Source organism: Pantherophis guttatus, chromosome 4, assembly GCF_059756535.1.
Source record: "Pantherophis guttatus breed Tessera chromosome 4, ASM5975653v1, whole genome shotgun sequence".
Taxonomy (NCBI): Eukaryota; Metazoa; Chordata; class Lepidosauria; order Squamata; family Colubridae; genus Pantherophis; species Pantherophis guttatus.
The window spans coordinates 22,044,202-22,063,055 of record NC_142066.1 but is presented as its reverse complement, the minus strand read 5'-3'; the positions used below and the strand labels follow the sequence as shown (position 1 = coordinate 22,063,055).

The 18,854-nt window shown below is 44.1% G+C and overlaps 2 protein-coding genes across 2 annotated transcripts; one reads left to right on the top strand and one right to left on the bottom strand.

Moving 5' to 3' along the window:
- The first annotated feature begins 456 nt into the window (after positions 1–456).
- On the top strand, positions 457–1,380 carry LOC117662212 (olfactory receptor 2J2-like). The gene has a single exon (XM_034411528.2). The coding sequence runs from the start codon at positions 457–459 to the stop codon at positions 1,378–1,380; it is 924 nt and encodes a 307-aa protein (XP_034267419.2).
- Positions 1,381–11,100: 9,720 nt separating this feature from the next.
- Positions 11,101–11,694, bottom strand: LOC117662211 (olfactory receptor 5V1-like). Its single transcript, XM_034411526.2, has one exon. It carries the CDS (start codon positions 11,692–11,694, stop codon positions 11,101–11,103), a length of 594 nt encoding a protein of 197 aa, XP_034267417.2.
- Between the last annotated feature and the right edge of the window lie 7,160 nt (positions 11,695–18,854).

The following is an 18,854-nucleotide window of genomic DNA, read 5'->3' as shown; positions in this document are numbered from 1 at the left end:
AAGTTGTTCCACTGATTAATTGTTCTAACTGTCAATAAATTTCTTCTTAGTTCTAAGTTGCTTCTCTCCTTGATTAGTTTCCACCTATTGCTTCTTGTTCTACCCTCAGGTGCTTTGGAGAATAGTTTGACTCCCTCTTCTTTGTGGCAACCCTGAGACATTGGAACACTGCTATCATGTCAGCCCTAGTCCTTCTTTTCATTAAACTAGACATACCCAGTTTCTGCAACCGTTCTTCATACGTTTTAGCCTCCAGTCCCCTAATCATCTTTGTTGCTCTTCTCTGCACTCTTTCTAGAGTTTCAACATCTTTTTTACATCGTGGCAACCAAAACTGAATGCAATATTCCAAATGTTGTGGTTGGAGGAATTCTCTTGTTAAAGGTCAAAAATCCCTATTTTCAGGGACATTCATTTTTACCCCAACTTCACCTCTCTTCTCAAACAGAAAGTAAGATGGGAGCTGAGAATTCTACCACCACCCGAGAATTCATCCTACTTGGGCTCACCAGCCATCCCAAAACCCGGCTGCTATTTTTTGTGACTGTTCTCCTTATCTACTTGCTTACCATCTTTGGAAACACTCTGATCATCATACTGGTGTGGGTTGATTCTCAACTGCATACCCCCATGTACTTCTTTCTCAGCCACCTTGCTGGCATGGAAATTGGGTATGTTACTAGCACATTGCCACAGATGTTAAGTCACCTTTGGACTGGAAGTGGGGTCATCTCCTTAGCGCGTTGTACTCTGCAGGGTTACATGACTCTGGCTATGGGTAGCACTGAGTGTTTGCTACTAGGAGCCATGGCTTATGACCGCTATTTGGCCATCTGCCATCCATTGGTATATGCATTAGCCATGGACAGGTTGCACCAACTCTTCCTGGCCACATCCTGTTGGACCATTGGTTTTGGGTTCTCTGCAATTTATGTCCTCTGCACCTTTCATCATCCCTTTTGTGGGGTCCTCATCAACCACTTCATCTGTGAAGCACCTATTGTGCTAAAACTTGCATGCGGTGACACAAGAATCACCAAAGCTATTGGTTTTGGTCTCTCAACTTTCATTGTTCTCGTTCCCCTTTTTGTTATCCTGGCTTCCTATGGGTACATTCTGGATTCTGTATTTCACATGCGGTCCACAGGAGGATGGCACAAAGCTTTCTCCACCTGTGGTTCCCACCTTGCTGTGGTAACCTTGTTCTATGGCACTGTTATCTCTATGTACATTGTCCCCCAGTCAGACTCCACCCCCGATCGGTACAAGAAAATTGCTGTCTTTTATCTTGTAATCACTCCTCTTCTTAACCCCATCATTTACACTCTAAGGAACAAAGACATCCATTTAGCAGCCCTCAAAATGTTGAAAAGACTTTGAAGAAAAAACTTAAAACATTCAACATCTTGCTTAATGAACTTTTTTTTAACTTAAGAAGTGGAGAGGTAAAGAGACAGAGAGAGAGAGAGAGAGAGAGAGAGAGGGAGAGACAGACAGACAGACAGACAGAGACATAGAAATAGATAGAGACACACACACACAGAGACAGAGACAGATAGAGATAGACAGACAGAGACAGAGACAGACAGAGACAGAGTGAGAGACAGACACACAGAGAGAGAGACAGAGAGAGAAATAAATAGAAAAGTTTTTATTTCTTAACTTATTCCATGTTTTCTTTTTTCTTACCCTGTTGCTATTAATCCTGTCATGGTCTTTCATTTTCATCTTGTGTTATTAACCGGTATCATTTTGCTGGAAATGCTGAACGCTTTTATTTGTTAACAGAATGTTTGAGGAAGACAGCTGAATTTAAGGATATGCCAGATCCAATCTGTCTTTTATCACCTTATTAATTAAAAAAGAACATAAGAAATGTTTTGTTGAGATCAAGATACATTCTACCTATAGCATTCTGATAATTACCAGACTATCAGACTATGATCGGTATTAAAAAAAGAACTATGCTGATATAATTTATTCTTCTTTCTATATTGCCCCCCCCAATGATGTTTTGTGGATGTTTACAAACTATCTGTTCAATCAAATGTTCTACAGCAGGGGTGTCAAAATCAAGGCCCTCAGGTCGAATCCTGCCTGTGAGGCCACCTTGGAAACAGTAAAGGACTGGCCAGCAATGCCTATGCCAATGAAAATAGAGCTGCCCTCCTGAGCTCCATTTTTGGCTGCAACGGCCTCCTGCAACCCTCTGCCAGCGAAAACAGGGCTTATACTTCTCCGCTGATTCAGCTAAAGCTTTCTTAGTATTCTCCCAACCCCTTTTCAATGAGGTCATCCATTCTGTTAGGGACATGGAAGTGGGTGGCTCTCTAGGCAACTCAGGCATCGGCACAAAATCCATGCCCATAGTTATCTGAAAGGGAGTCAACCCAGTACTGCTGTGTACTGCATTATTATAAGCCACTTCTGTGAATGGTAGTAAGTCTGCCCAGTTTTCTTGTTGATAATTTACATAACATCTAATGTATTGTTCCACATTGAGTTCAATTTTTTTTTTAAATTTGATTTATATGCCGCCCTTCTCCGGAGACTCAGGGCGGCTTACAATGCGTTAAGCAATAGCCTTCATACTTTTGTATATTTATACAAAGTCAGTTTATTGCCCCCACAATCTGGGTCCTCATTTTACCTACCTTTGAAAGGATGGAAGGCTGAGTCAACCTTGAGCCTGGTGAGATTTTTCAGCCAATCCGTTAATCTATGGGTGGAAAAATGAGCTAAGCCCCTGGGATGACCCAATGGACCGTAGGAACGCTTTCCAGAACTTAGTGGTAAACTGGACCCGTGATCTGATATTATTTGGGTCAGGGTGCTGTAGGATCAGCTCCACTGCGAATAGGAGTTCTAATTCTTCACAGGATTTTTGACACTTCATTGTTCAAGCTAGGGGTTGGCTAGGTTTTGGCTTCATGGGAGGCAGACCGCTTTTTAGCAATTCTGTCAAAGGGAGAGCAACCTCAGCGAAGGAGGGGATGAATTGTCTGTAAAAGTTTGCAAACCCCAGGAAACTTTGAAGTTGCTTACGGGTTCGTGGGGGTTGCCAGTCCAGCATTGCCTTCACCTTCCCCGTGTCCATTTCAATTTCTTGATTTGACACCCTGTAGCCCAGGTAGTTCAAGGATTCCTCATGGAAATCGCATTTTCACAGCTTTGCATAAACTTTGGCTGCTAGGAGCTTTTTGAACACTTGTTTGACTAATTTGACATGTTCTTCCATATTTTTGTTAAATATAAGAATGTCATCAAGGTAAATAAGCCCCCCCCTTTTTTTGAGGAACATGTGAAAAATGCTTGGCTTCTCTTTATTGCAGGTCATATCTTTGCTTTAGTAAGTTTCTCTTAGCTAACAGTTTGTCTTCATTAGCAGTTCTGTGTTCCCTTTACCTTCCCACTTGCCTACTGTCATGCTGGTGCAGTGACAGATCTTAATTATCTCCTGCAAGGATGCCCAAGTAATTTAAAATATGTGAGTGTTGTCGAGGATGAGGAAGTGACCATTCAGCATTTTTTAAAATAAATTTTATTATATTACATTACAGTACAATACAAATAAAATCGGTTAGACAGTGGTATTTTCTATACAGATTAAATTCATTCCTTTGTTGTAGTGCCTTCTTATTTACCTAATTGTTCTGATATTTACATTATCTCTTATCTTTCCCTTATTTGATTATCCATCCATCTATACCAAAGTTCCCACACCGTAAAGTATTCCGAATCCTCTTACTCATTTAACTCTAGTGTTAATTTACTCATCTCGGCACACTCTAAAACTTTCTGGATTATGTGTTCCTCCGGTGGTGTCTCCTTTCCTTTCCAGTGTTGTGCGTAAACTAATCTTGCTGCTGTGATAATGTGTACAATTAAATACCTCTTTTTTTTTGTTTTTCATATTTCTTCTTTAGTACTTCCAGGAGAAAAGTTTCAGGCACCAGTTCAATTTTTTCTTTAATTACTTCTTGTAGCCAATTTTGAATTTTTTTCCAGTACCTCATCACTTCGGGACATGACCACCACATATGAAAGAAGGTACCCCAGCATTTGGGATTTATGTTTGGGTATTTTTTCGCTAGTCTTGCAGGGGCTAAGTGTCATCTATATAGCATTTTTAATTGATTTTCCTTAAATGATGCTGCTTTTGTTAATTTGTAGTTTCTATTCCAGATTGTCTCCCACTCATCCAAATTTATGTTGTGTCCAATATTTTTTGTTCTTTTACCACCTCTTCTGCCCTGTCAAATTCTAGTAGATATTGTATAATTTGGCTAATATTTTTGTTTCTGGGCCTATCAATAACTTATCAAATCTATTTGCTTCCACCTCAATTCCAAATTCTTCCTTGTCTTTTTGGTGCCTGGATTTAATCTGCAGGTATGGCCACCAATCAATATGAATGCCCTGTTCTCATAGTGTTTGATTGGTTTTGAGATTTCCTCAAGATGCTGCATATTTTCATATATGGTGGACATATAAAAAAATTAAGGCTTTTTGGATAAAAATATGGTGGATTATTCAAAACATTTTAAAGAAAAAAATTAAATTTACACCACAGTTCTTTCTATTGGGAATAGTCATGGATTGTACTGTAATAGAGACTAAGTTGGTTTTGAACTTAATAACGGCTGCCAGGTTACTGGTGGCACAGTACTGGAAGAAGGAAGATCCACCCACCATTGAGGAATGCACATTAAAAGTTGTGCATTTGGCAGAAATGGCGAAAATTTCATCATATCTTAAAGACCATTCAAATGAAAGATATATATTGGAATGGAGAAGATGGATCAATTACATTCAGAAGAAGTATCCGAATAAGAAGATATATATGGCATATGAATGAAGTAACTTTAAGTAGTTTATGTTTGTTTTTTGAATTATAAGGAATTAAGGATCTAGGGAGAATGTGAAATGTAACAATCTGTTAGCATATTCTAGCCTTTGATTTGTGAATGCTATACCCTGTGCTTGTTCTGGGAAGTCTAGGGAGGGGGGTGGGGGGGAAGAGGGGGGAAGGGTGGGTGGGGTGAAAATGCTTGTATTTTCTACAAAACTTTTCAATAAAAAAAAAAGAGAGAGAGATTTCCTCGGCTATCTAAAAGCTCTTTATACCTAAACATTTTGTTGGTTTCTAGTGTGTTAGGGTATATCTTGGCTACCATTGTCGAAAGCCAGTTCAGAACCTTCATATATTGTTTATATCTAATTTCCTCCCATGTTTGTATTAGCGTATCTCTTATCTTATGTCTGTGGAAGTATGTTTTTTTCTTTTTTTTCTTATCCCATAGATAGGCATGCCATTCTTTTTGTAGGTCATGCCCTTCCAGAGTTAAGATTCTTTTATTTTCTAAGGTGATACATTCCCTTATCCAGGCTAAGTTAGCCGTTTTGTAATAGATTTCCCATGCTGGGAGTCCAGAGACTCCCCTTCTTCTATTATCTTGTAATGATCGAAATGCAATTCTTGGTTTTTTTCCCTCCCCAAACAAATTTCCTGGCAATTTTGTTAAGTTCTATAAACAAATTTTTTTATCTAGGGAAACAAGGCTCACGCAAAACTTCATTGATCAGTTGCATGAAGATTGCGGGGGGCCCTTGACATGGGTCCAAGAGGCATGACCCGGAATTGAAAGCTGCCCAGGGAGGCAGTTAAAAGCAGTCTTCCATTCTTCTCCCTCCTTTATGCAAACACGGTAGTAGGCTTCCCTTAGATCTAGCTTGGTGAAAATCTTGCCTTTTGACAAGTGGTTCAGCAAGTCTTTCATTAGTGGTAGGGGGTAGGTATTTTGTATGCAAATGGTGTTGACCCCCTGAAAGTCCACACACAATTTCACCCCACCATCTTTTCTTAAAACAATACGGGGGTGGACACCCTGGATTTTGCAGGCTCGATGAATCCTTTGGCTAGGTTGGTATCAATGTACTTCCTCAACTCGGTCATTTTTGCAGGTGTCATGGAGTACATCCTGGGTTTTGGCAATTTGGCTCCTGGTTCTAATTTGATGGTGCAATCCGTGGGCCAATGAGGGGGGAGGAGGTTACATTCCTTGTCACTGAATGCTTCGGCTAAGTATATGTTAGGAATCTGGGATTCGCCTGGAGGTCTGTCTGAACAAGCCGCTGCTGGTTCTGGCAGCTGGCATTTATGAGTAGGCTGCACTTTGGGAGGAGGGGCAGGGGGTAATGTGCCAACCCCTATTCTGATTTTTCAGTATCCATCTTCCTAGACAAATGGGGGTCCATTTGTCTAGACAAGCCAGGTCCAGTATGACAGATTCTGACATTTTTGGGGTTACTATACATCGTATAAATTCATGATGTCTCCCGATTTCTAATCTAACCAGTTATGTAATATGGGTGGTGGGGACCCCCCCCCCAATTAACGTTCCATCCACCTGGTGAAATTTAATTGGTTGCTTTAAGGCTGCTGTTCTGATCCCCAATTGTTCAACAAGAGGAAGTCTAATTAGAAATCTGGTACAACCGGTATATATTATTGCTGGCAGTTCTGGCACCACCAGTTTCACTTTAATTGAAAAGGGGGGGATGGGTGCACTCACCATCGGGTCTTCATCTTTGCTAGCCTCATCAGGAGGGGCTTTTCTAGCTGGAGGTTCCTCGTTCTCTTCAGTGGGGAGGGGAACGTCTACGACTTGTCTGGCAAATTGCCTGGTGTCTGGGGCCTTCCTTGGAGCCCTCCTGCCTCGTGCAGCTATGGCAGGACGTTGCTGTGGAACTGGGGCAGGGACCAGGCACTCAGAAGCTTGATGTCCCGGTTGTCCACACCGATAGCATTTAATCGTCCCTGCTGGTTGAGGGGGGTTGATTTCAGTAGGCTTTGAAAGGGGCCTTCCAGGTAATGCTCTGCAAGGCAGCTTCTCTGCTGGGGTTTTGCGGTGGGGGTGGATTTCTCTGTCTAGAGCTATGGACATAGTATATCAGTTGTGCAGCTGCTCAGGCACCCCCCAGATCCCACGGGCTGTTCTGACTGTTTTGATCAATGGCCTCTTTAAAATAATGTAGGAGTATGCGGTCTGGCCATTGCCCCAGGTTCCCTGTGACTCGTCTAAAGTCCCATACAAAGTCTTTTATGGGTTGCTTCATCACCTTTAGTGTGGCTTCATTTTCATTTATTCGGTCTAAGTCTTCAAATCTGGCCAAGAGCAATGCAATAAACCCATCGGCATCATTTAGTTCTGCAACGCCCTCATTGTGCAGCTGGTGAGCTGCTTGCTGGGCTGGAGAGAGGGAGGGTACTGCATCTGGCTGCTGGATTAGTCTTCCCTGTAGTGCTGGGATCGTTGGGCCATATTGGGGCCATGGGGATCCCTGGAAACTTGGAGCAGATGGCACTGGATATCACTGGCACTGGACTCACCCCTGGCCGGGTTAAAATCCCCAGCCTGGTGGTATACACTTAGCAGGAGGTAGCATAAAGGCAGGCTGGTGAGGACCCTCAAAAGGGGGGTTTTGCATTCTGTATGCAGGCTGCGTTTGATGTCTCCCAGCTGCAGGATGGCCATGCTATGCTGATCCACTCGTTTCTCCCTGGCCGGGTAGAGAGGTGTCTATGCCCCACTAAATCCCACCCAGGTCCTGGATCGGGGAAGGTGAATGTAGGTTGCGTTAATGTCCATCTCACCTCAAGAAGTTGGGAGGGAGGTGCGTAACTTCCCACTTCCATCTGTTCAAAATGCTCCGGGAGCTTCGGGAGATTGGCTTCGCATTGGGCGCAACAGGTCCCAGTCCCAGGAGTTTCCGGATCCCATAGCTGTCCCCATCCTCCAGTCTGGCTCATGGGGTGACTTCATTGGGCTGGGAGCAGCACTATATCCAGGCAATCTACCCTCTGGTCCCCGTCCTGGAGCTGGGTCAGACTGGCAACTCTTCCAGGAATCTGACACCTTGGCCCGGGTCCCCAGCCTTCGAACTTCCTCTGCAGCCTCAAAGGCTCACACTATTTCTTCAGAAGGAGAAAGCAAGGTGTCGGTATATCCTTGAGCATCCGTCCCCATGGCCTCCTCTATGATTTCTCCTTTCTCCTCCATCTTAACTTAGTCTTCGCACCACCCAAGGTTTAGGTAGATGCTGGGGCTCAGCATCCCCGACAGCCCCCTTTTGGGGTGCCATTAGGCTTTAAGAGGGATTCGGGTTAATGTCAGCATTCCAGAAAATCCCAACTCCAAGTAAAGATGTGGAAGCAAGCATTTTCCAAAGTTCTCTTTACTAGAGTAGGTAAACTGGCACATCTGGGAAAACCTGGATCTGAAAGGTCCAGGTTTTCCCTCAGTAAATCAACACCCCCAACACCATCCCCTCACTCCTCAGTCAAACACATACTCCAATCAACGTTCATCCCATCTCGGCTCAGCACTCCAACCACTCCTTCTCCAGATGCTGGATTGCCCTGACCTTGACAACAGGAAGAATGCTATTATGTCTACAAACAACCCCTCTACTAAATCCCCCCTCCTACTTTCCCACACATGAGAAGGTGGCAGCATGGAAGCTTCCGGCTTAATATGGCTTCCAAAGCTGACAATATACTTTAAAAATCACATTTAAATCTTTGAGTATTATAATTCTTTCCAACATAGTATTAACTTATGCTCTGATTTAAAACTGAAACAAAGCCGTGGCTGGACACAGATACATTTTATGAGTGAAGAAAATCTCAAATTGCATATAATGTACACTCACTACCCACAAATATCTCTTATCCAAACTTCTTAAAACATCCTTTAAGAGGTCCAATAGCCATAAAATATACACTTCCCCAAATTATTTATTTATTTATTTATTTATTTATTTATTTATTTATTTATTTATTCGATCTATATGCCGCCCTTCTCCGGAGATTATGGGTGGCTTACAATGCGTTAAGCGATAGCTTAACGGGCTTTTGCCCCCCCCAAGCGGTGTTCTTTTTTATACAAAGTCAGTTTATTGCCCCCACAATCCGGGTCCTCATTTTACCTACCTCGAAAGGATGGAAGGCTGAGTCAACCTTGAGCCTGGTGAGATTCAAACTTTTAGTAATTGCAGGCAGCTGGTGTTACTTAACAGCACTTAACAGCACTTAGTCTGCTTCGCCACCAAGGCTCTTAGCCAAATTAATTTCCTTCTCAAGTAATATGAAATATATTTCAGATTTCTTTTTTTTAAAAAACTTTATCATTTTTATTTTTATTATATAAAATACAAAGAAGAAAACAAAATAGGAAATTATTGCAGGGAAAGGGAATGGGGAAAAGAGGGTGTGAGATTCAAGGGGGAAGAGAAGGGAGCAGTAAGACCAAAGAATTTCAAAGTATACAATAAATGTTGTAAATAAAAATGGTGACAGCTCAGAAAGATTATTAGATGCAAATAGTAATGCACATTATTTCCATAGCAAGGAAGAGAAAGCAGGAATGGTTAAATTGATTACTTTATTTAAAGAGGAAAATACATTACTTGTGAAGTAAAAAATGAAACTTTGATCTTGGTTTAGTTGATTAGAAACATTTGGGGGTATAAAAATGGCCAGTTATGTAGTAATGTGTAAAAGCAACAAGTTGAAGTTGGAGTGTGTTTATCTTGTACTGTGCTAGGAAGAGTTGGAAGATTTCTTAAACTCGATTTCCCCAAATCGGGTAGTCTAATTCTTTGTTCCACACTTGCAAACAGAACTGAGCTGAACTTTAGTCCTATTTTTCAAATTCCTTATAAAATTGAACAGTTGATTTCATTTATAAGGGCTCCCACTCTTAAGAACCTCAAAAAGAAACCTGGAACACACAATACATTGATTTTAACCCAGAGACTTAACATAGTTTTTTTCCCCCCATTGAATTATAATTACTAAAATTTCATCTATATATATAGCAGGGGGGAAATGCTCTCGGTTCAGACCCGATCGCCCAATCTGGTAGCGACGGAAGCGGGTGGTTCGGAGAACTGGTAGCAAAAATCCCTGCCCCGCCCCGACCTCCCATGCCCAGCTGAGCCACACGATCATCAGAGGCTTTTTTTTAACTTTTAAAATCATTTTTTCTACAACCTCTTTGCTGAAGACATTGTAGAGAAAATGGTTTTAAAAGAAAAAAAAAATTGGCCATGCCCATCCAGTCACATTACCCCACCACCACCAAGCCAGCCCATAGAACCGGTACTAACAAATTTTAGATTTCACCACTGATTTAAAGACATATTGACTTGACATAGTGTGATGTATTTTGAAAACAGAGAAAACCATGTAAACCCAATCTGAACAAATGGTATGTCCTATTTCTTATAGCAGTGTATGGATATTTTAAATTTCAAAGACCAAAATTAAATGTTTTCCAGTTTATAGTGTAATCAGATTATGATTTGTATTATTTTTTCATAACTCAGTCATTATGTTCAATTTCTGGAAACCCATGGACCACAGTACATCAGGCATCCCATTCTCCAGTGTCATCTGCAGCTTGCCCAAATTTATGTTTGTTGCATAGATGACACTATTTAACCACTTCATCCTCTGCCATCCCCTTCTCCTTTTGCCTTCTGTCTTTCCCAACATCAGGATCTTTTCCAATAAGTCCTCTCTCTTCTCATTTGATGGCCAAAGTGTTTGAGCTTCAGCTTCAGCTTCAGTATCTGTCCTTCCAAAGAACATTCAGGGTTGATTTCCTTCAGGATTGATGGATTTGATCTCCTTGCAGTCCAAGTGAACAGTCTTCTCCAACAATACAATTCAAAAGCATCAATTCTTCGGCGCTCATCCTTCCTTATGGTCCAACTCTCCCACGTATACATTATTACTGGAAAAAAACCTATAGTGTTGACAATATGGACCTTTGTTGGAAAGGAGATGTCTCTGCTTTTTAATATAACTTTAGCACTGACACACATATTTATTTAAAATGTCTGCATCGTTGGTCTAAAGAAACAATTTATATTCAAAGTACTTTATTTCACATGGATTAGACTGGAGGAACATAGCAGTGTAAGATTTTCAAATTGAATTCATGAATTAAAATAAGATTAGTGACATATTGGTAAAGACTTTAAGAAATAAGCTTTGAGTCAAAAGAGATGAATTCAATAAGATAAAAATCTTCATGGTTTTTCTTCAAAGTTCCTTCTTTTCAACACCTTGATCACAGCCCTGTGGATATCCTTATTCCGCAAAGTGTAAATGATGGGGTTAAGCAGGGGAGTCACCACAAGGTACAAAATTGCAACCTTTTTGTTCTTATCAGGAGATGAGCTTGAATGGGGGGTTATATATATAGACATGATAGTTCCATAGAACAAGGTGACCACAACAAGATGGGAGCCACAGGTGGAGAAAACCTTATAACGTCCTGCAACTGACTGCATTTGAAAAATTGAATGCAGGATGCAACAATAGGAACACACGATAACTGAAAAGGGAACCAGAACTACAACTACTGATAAACCATTAAGTATGTCTCTGGTGCGGTTTACGTCATCACATGCAAGAGCTAGCAAAAAACGCAGTTCACAAACAAAATGGTTAATGTGATTGGGACCACAGAAGGAATGACGAAAAATTAAAACAATATTGACCAATGAGATGAGGCAACCTATGATCCAGCAGGAGATGGCAAGCAGATGTTGGTTCTTTCTGTTCATGGCAGAGGCATATCTCAAAGGGTTGCAGATGGCCAAGTAGCGATCATAAGCCATGACACACAACAGCAAGCATTCAGTACAACCCAAGATCAGACCAGTGCCTCCCTGTAAGATGCAATCTATCAAAGAAACCACCCCCTTTCCAGCCAAGAGGTGTGCTAAAGCCGGAGGCAAATCATTAGTGACATACACTATGTCCAAGATTGCCAGATGGCTGAGAAAGAAGTACATAGGTGTGTGCAGTTGAGGGTCCATGTGCACCAATATGATAAGTAGCAGATTACCCAAAACTGTGAGCAAGTACATTATTAGGAAGATCACAAATAGCATAATGCGTTGATTTTGATGAGATGTGAGTCCCAAGAGGATGAATCCTGTTTCTGAAGTGAAGTTCTCAGTGCTCATGTTGTTATTCTGCCTATAGACCAGAAGATAATCATGGACAATGACTAGAGTCACAAAACACGAATAGGGAAGAGGAAGAGAAATCTGTACATCCACTATAACACAACATCAGCTAAGAAATCTTGATTTCCAATGAATCTCTCTGGATTCCACCTTCTTTTTTTTTTTTTTTTAGTACAGAACAGTACCAAAGACATTGTGAACAGATTATCACAATGTGTTGTATTTCCCAGATAATGAATCAACTCCTATCTTGGATTGCTGTTATTAAACTTAGATGTTGATACACAATTTATCCCATAGAGAGAAATCAATGCATTGATAGAATCTGAAACTTGTGCCTAATACCTGTAGGAGGGCTATAGACCATTTTTAGAAAGACTGACAAATATCAGATGGAAGGATAGTAAGAAGTAATATGACACACTGGCTTCCTTTGTCTCTAACCTCCCCAGAATGAATATATGTCATTAAGTAGCTTTGTAAGAAGTCCTTTGTCCATTGGGAAAGAATGCAGTCAGGATCCTCTCCATTCAAAGTTACCAATAACGTAGAAACTTATAAACTTCTAACCCATATCAATCATTTCATAGTTCTCAATATCTTTTGAACAGTCCCTTTACATTATAAACTAACTAGATTGTTATTTATGCATTTCTTAGATTATCTTATGATCCTACAGGGATCATAGACTCTAAGATCTATTCTATGGAACCTACTATTATGCATGAATTATGATGACTATATCTCAGGGGGTTCTGAAACGATAACATTTGACTATGCTTCATTTTTTTGGGAAGGCAACATTCTTCTGCGTATGTCCAAGATGGCGCCCCGGCGCTGAATCCCGGATCTTCGGGGGGCAATGCCTCGGCTTGGGGGATTTCGGGGGGGTCATTTTGAACATCTCTGACCCCCCGTTTGGGTAAAAGAGCATCTGGGGATCCTGTTGAGAGCTTTGTTAGCTCTCCGGACCATCCCAGCTCCAAGGAGGACGACGTCGAAGCGCTGGCGGGTGAGGGCGTGAATGGATGCAGCCTGTGGGGAGCTGCGCTAGCACCGGCTGCTACGGGCGGTCGCGGTAGCGGCGGTGGTGGCCCCTTGACGACAGCGACATTTGAGGCCCCTATGGAGGTTCCCCACGCCCCTGGATGCCTCGAGGAAGATCTGTAGAGGCAGGGGGAGGCTGGGGGCATCCGTGGGGAGGCCGATGGCGACGACGGCGATGGTGGAGATGGCAGCCGCAGCGGCAACCGCGGTGATGGCGGCTGGTGTCGGGGCGGCTCCCAAAGGCCTGAAGACCTGAATACTGACAGCATAGGATTCTTCAGCAGCAGCCTTAGACCGAGTCCTGGGTGATTGGAGAGTGTTGGACCCTTAGGGGAAGGGTTACCTCCATGGAGACCCAGAGACTCCCCCCCAGGACGAGCTGGACGGAGGGGGAACAAAATAGGGCAGCATTATCCATCAGACTGGAAGGTGGAGGGATTTACAGGGGTCGGAAAATGACTACAAACTTATGCGGTTTGAATTTCCCCTCCCTCCTCCTTCCTTTGGACCGAGTTTAGGCTTATGGGCCTTATTACGGCTACAGCTACCCATCTATCTTGGCCTGCTGAATTATTCCTAATTTTCCCCCTTCTCTATCTAGCTTGTCTGAACTCCCTGCCATGTAAAATCTCTTTGACCTGAATTTACGAACTTAAACCTCCTTCTGAGCAGGATACTTGGACTCCTGCTACTAATCCTAGGAGGGATACTGGTTCTATGGACGTAAGGCCAGTTGGAGGCGGAATATGGCTATCTTCACGCCCGGATTTCCATCAGAGTTTCCATGGGTGGCCTAGGTGAGAGCATGACTGCCCTGGAAACTTCTGGGGTCAAATGATATGCACCTCCTTTGCCATTGTCGTGAGAGGACAATGGAGCTTGGCGGCCTGACCATGGACTCGAATTTTCCCTATGTTTGTAACATCGGTGGTCCCCCTACCCTTGGACTTTGGCTCCCCTGATGATTATATGTACTCGGTGTCGGAACTCCTCGCCCTGCGAGATTCTCCCCTCTCACAGGTTTGGCCCTCCACATTATCGAGGGCCTATCTCGATGACGGACTTTGAGTCCAGAGAGATGGCATGGAGCAAGGAAGAATTTGTGGGGTTTTCTAGGGAATTTTTTAAAGATTTTAAGGGGTTTTGGGAGGGGGGTTTGTAATGATCTTTCTAGAGAAATTGGGAAGAAGACTTTGGGGGATGGGGGGGGAAATCCACCAGGGTCAGAGCCGAGCCCGGCACAGGGTAATGATTCGGGGGGTGCTGGTCGAGGGATTGGGAAAGGGATGGGGGATGATACCTACGAGGTCTGTACCATCAGCACGGTAGATGGGAGGGGCAGATATGGTGGGAGCAGGGGACCATATCATGTGTTGGGGGCTCGCACTCGCTGTTTGAGAGCAATTGCTTGCCCCGGTCCCCATGGCTCCTCTCGGAGACTAGGTGGTTTAGACACTCAGGATCTGGGCCTTTAGCTGATGTTATGCAATGCTAGGTCCGTGGTAAATAAGGCCCCCCTCATTCACGATCTTATACAAGAGGGTGGAGCAGACCTGGCGGGTATTACGGAGACCTGGTTGGGCCCGGAGGGCGGTGTCCCTCTGGTTGAAATGTGCCCACCAGGCTTCAGAGCATTCCATCAGCCGAGGGCCCAGGGGAGGGGCGGGGGGTGGTGGCGGTTATTATTAACGAGGATCTGGGTCCTAGGGAGACCACTGTGCCTCAGATAGCTGGATGTGAGTCCCTCCTTGTGAGGTGGGGTCGTGGGGTTCAGATGGACTTGTTGCTTACGTACCTGGCTCCCTGCCGCGTGGCAACAGCCCTACCTGAGCTACTTGACGTGATAGCCACGGTGGCAGTGGATACACCCAGGCTTTTAGTCATGGGTGATTTCAACTTGCCATCCATTGGTGAAATGTCTGAGGTGGCTCGGGAGTTCATGGCTTCCATGACGGCCATGGACCTGACCCAGTTAGTTCATGGCCCTACTCACAGGGGAGGTCACACTCTGGATCTGATTTTTGTCTCTGGCCAGTGGTTAAGTGGTCTTGTTATTGGGGATATAGATGTGGAACCCTTGTCATGGACAGACCACTCACTCCTTCGCCTGGATCTTCGAACCACTGCCCCCTGCCGCAGGGAGGCGGATCCAATTAGATGGATCCGCCCCAGGCGCCTGATGGATCCTGAGAGGTTCCAGATGGAGCTTGGGCCATTTCCTGAGGTTCTAGCACATGACTCAGCCGAGGACCTGGTAGCCGCCTGGGAGCGGGCGACTGGTGGGGCCTTGGACCGAGTCATGCCTTTGTGGCCTCTGACCCGGTGCCGATCCCGTGCAGCTCCTTGGTTCACGGAGGAGTTGAGGGAAATGAAGTGCCGGAAAAGACACCTGGAGAGCGGTTGGAGGGCCAGTCTCGCTGAATCTGATCGAACACTGGTAAGGTTGCATATTAAGGCCTACCTAGTGGTGATAAAGACGGCAAAGTTTAATTACTTTTCCGCCTCTATTGCTTCATCAGGGAATCATCCGGCTGCCTTGTTCAGGGTAACCTGCTCCCTGCTCCATCCGGGAGTGCGGGAGGATCCCTTGGAAGGCAGGGCAGAGGATTTTGGACAATACCTGTATGACAAAATCACTCAGATCCTGGGGGATTTGGACTCTGACTGGGTAGATCAGGGCAGAGTGACGAGGAATAGTCTTGAGAATGTTATCTGGGAGGAGTTTGATGCTGTGACTCCCGATGATGTGGACAGGATTTTGGGGAGACTTAGTGTGGCCACATGTTTACTGGACCCGTGTCCCTCCTGGTTGGTACTGGCTTCCCGGGAGATTACACGAGGCTGGCTCCAGGGTGTTATCAACGCTTCGTTGAGTGAGGGTTACTTCCTCACCACCTTGAAAGAGGCGGTGGTGAGGCCTCTCCTCAAGAAGCCATCCCTGGATCCGGAAATATTGGCCAACTACCGTCCTGTCTCCAACCTTCGCTTTATGGCGAAGGTTGTTGAGAATGTGGTCGCGTGACAGTTTCCGCAATTCCTGGAGGAAACATCTTATCTAGATCCATTCCAGTCGGGTTTCAGGTCTGGGTACAGCACGGAAACAGCATTGGTCGCGTTGGTTGATGATCTCTGGAGGGCTCGGGACAGGGGTTGCTCCTCTGTTCTGGTCCTGTTAGACCTCTCAGCAGTTTTTGATACCATCAACCATGGTATCATGCTGCACCGGCTGGAAGAGTTGGGGGTGGGAGGCACAGTGTTACAGTGGTTCTCCTCCTTTCTCTCCGACCGGTCGCAGTTTGTGTTGGCAGGGGGGCAGAGGTCAACCTCGAGGCCTCTCATCTGTGGAGTGCCGCAGGGATCGGTCCTCTCGCCCCTTCTGTTCAACATTTATGTGAAGCCGCTGGGCGAGATCATCCATGGCTTTGGGGTGAGATACCACCAGTACACTGATGACACCCAGCTGTACATCTCCACCCCAGGCCACCCCAACGATGCCCTTGAAGTGATGTCCCAGTGCCTGGAAGCTGTGCGGATCTGGATGGGGAGGAACAGGCTCAAGCTCAACCCTTCCAAGACTGAGTGGCTGTGGCTCCCGGCATCCCGATATAGTCAGTTGACTCCATCACTGACTATTGGGGGCAAGTCTTTGGCCCCCACAGAGAGGGCTCGCAATCTGGGAGTCCTCCTGGATATGCAGCTGTCTTTGGAGGAACATCTGACGGCTGTAACCAGGGGGACCTTTTGTCAGGTTCGCCTGATTTGCCAGTTGCGGCCCTTTCTTGATCGGGATTCCCTGTGCACAGTCACTCATGCCCTCGTCACCTCTCGCCTTGACTACTGCAATGCTCTCTACATGGGGCTCCCCTTGAGGAGCACCCGGAGGCTCCAGCTGGTCCAGAACGCAGCAGCACAGGTAGTGATGGGAGCAGCATGGCGCTCCCATGTAATACCGCTCCTGCGCAAGCTGCACTGGCTCCCGGTGGTCTTCCGGGTGCGCTTCAAGGTGTTGGTCATCACCTTTAAAGCGCTCCATGGCATAGGGCCTAGCTATCTTTGAGACCGCCTGCTGCTACCGACGACCTCCCATCGACCCGTGCGCTCCCACAGAGAGGGCCTCCTCGGGGTGCTATCAGCCAAACAGTGCAGGCTGGTGACCCCCAGGGGGAGGGTCTTCTCTGTGGGGGCACCTACCCTCTGGAATCAGCTGCCCCCAGAGATAAGGAGAATCCAAGACCTCAGTGCCTTCCGTCGTGCCCTTAAAACCCATTTTTTTAAGCAAGCCGGGCTGACTTAAGAAGAAATTTTTAAATGGTTTAAATGTTTTAATTGGTAGTGAGTTTTAATTGGGCCAAATTTATATATTTTTTAATTGTTTTTTAATATTTGTACTGCATATTTTTTAATTCTGGCTGTACACCGCCCTGAGTCCTCAGGGAGAAGGGCGGTATAGAAATTCAATAATAAATAAATAAATAATTCAGTGGAAATTGTGCAGCAACCACAGCTCTTGCTTTTTGGAAGCTTTTGGCTGCTATACATGAGATATAAATTCCTGGTAACCTAATAGTAATGGGGCTATAGCTGGTCTGGGAAGTTGAAGAGACATCCTAGAAAGGAAAAAAAGCAATTGTTTGGGATACAATGAAGGCATACTTAAGAGGGCTAGTAATATCGCATAATATTTATAAGAATAAAGAGAAAAGGAGGATACAGAAAGATTTGGTAGAGCAGCTAGGAGAAGCAGAAAAGAGACTACTGGGATATCTGGGTGATGAGGCAAAAAAAGAAAATTGGATGACAATAAGACACAAATTAAATCTATTGGAACAGGAAGAACTGGCATGTAAAATTAAACAATCCAAACAATATTATTTCGAGAACGCAAATAAACTGGGGAGGTGGTTGTCGTACAAATTAAAAAAAGGAGAAGGAAAAGGGGATTATTTATCAACTGGAAGACCTGGAAGGAAAATTTTTGAACAAAGAGGAGGAAAAACTTGAATTTGTTTGACAATATTATAAGGCTTTATATAGGGAGAAGGAAACCCCAATGGAGAAAATTAAACAATATTTGGCAAAGGAGAAGCTCCCACAGATAAAAGAGGAAGAAAAGGAAACGCTCAATAGAGAGATTACAATGGAGGAACTAAAGGGGGTAATATCTAAATTAAAGAATAATAAATCACCAGGCCCGGATGGTCTCCCAGGAGAGCTGTAAAAAAACCGAGATCTAGAAGAAATACTCACATCAAAATTGTTGGTAATATGCAATGAGGTTCTGAGGGGATCCAAGATTCCAGACTCGTGGACGGAGGTTTACATAACATTAGTGTTAAAAGAAGGTACCGATTCGAAACAAATAAAGAATTACAGGCCGATCTCCCTACTCAATACAGATTATAAAATATTTATGAGCATAATCGCAGGAAGGATGAAGATGAAGATGATATTGAATAATTGGATCCATTCTGACCAAAATGGATTTCTTCCGGGAAGGCAGATTAGAAATAATCTGAGGGTAGTGATAGATGTTTTAGAATATTATGAAACACATTCCGAGAAACAAATAGCACTAGTCTTCCTTGATGCCCAGAAGGTGTTTGATAATTTAAATTGGGGATTCATGATTCAGCAAATTAAAAGGATGAATTTTGGAGAAAATTTTGAGAAAGCGATTACAACAATATATGATAAACAGAGAGCAAATATTATATTAAACGGTGATATGACAAAAGCCTTCCAGATTCGCAAGGGAGTGA

What these genes read in the sequence shown, in the direction of transcription:
- LOC117662212 (XM_034411528.2), top strand. Translation starts at nt 457, where the DNA reads ATGGGAGCTGAGAATTCTACCACCACCCGAGAATTCATCCTACTTGGG.
- LOC117662211 (XM_034411526.2), bottom strand. Translation starts at nt 11,694, where the DNA reads ATGGCTTATGATCGCTACTTGGCCATCTGCAACCCTTTGAGATATGCC.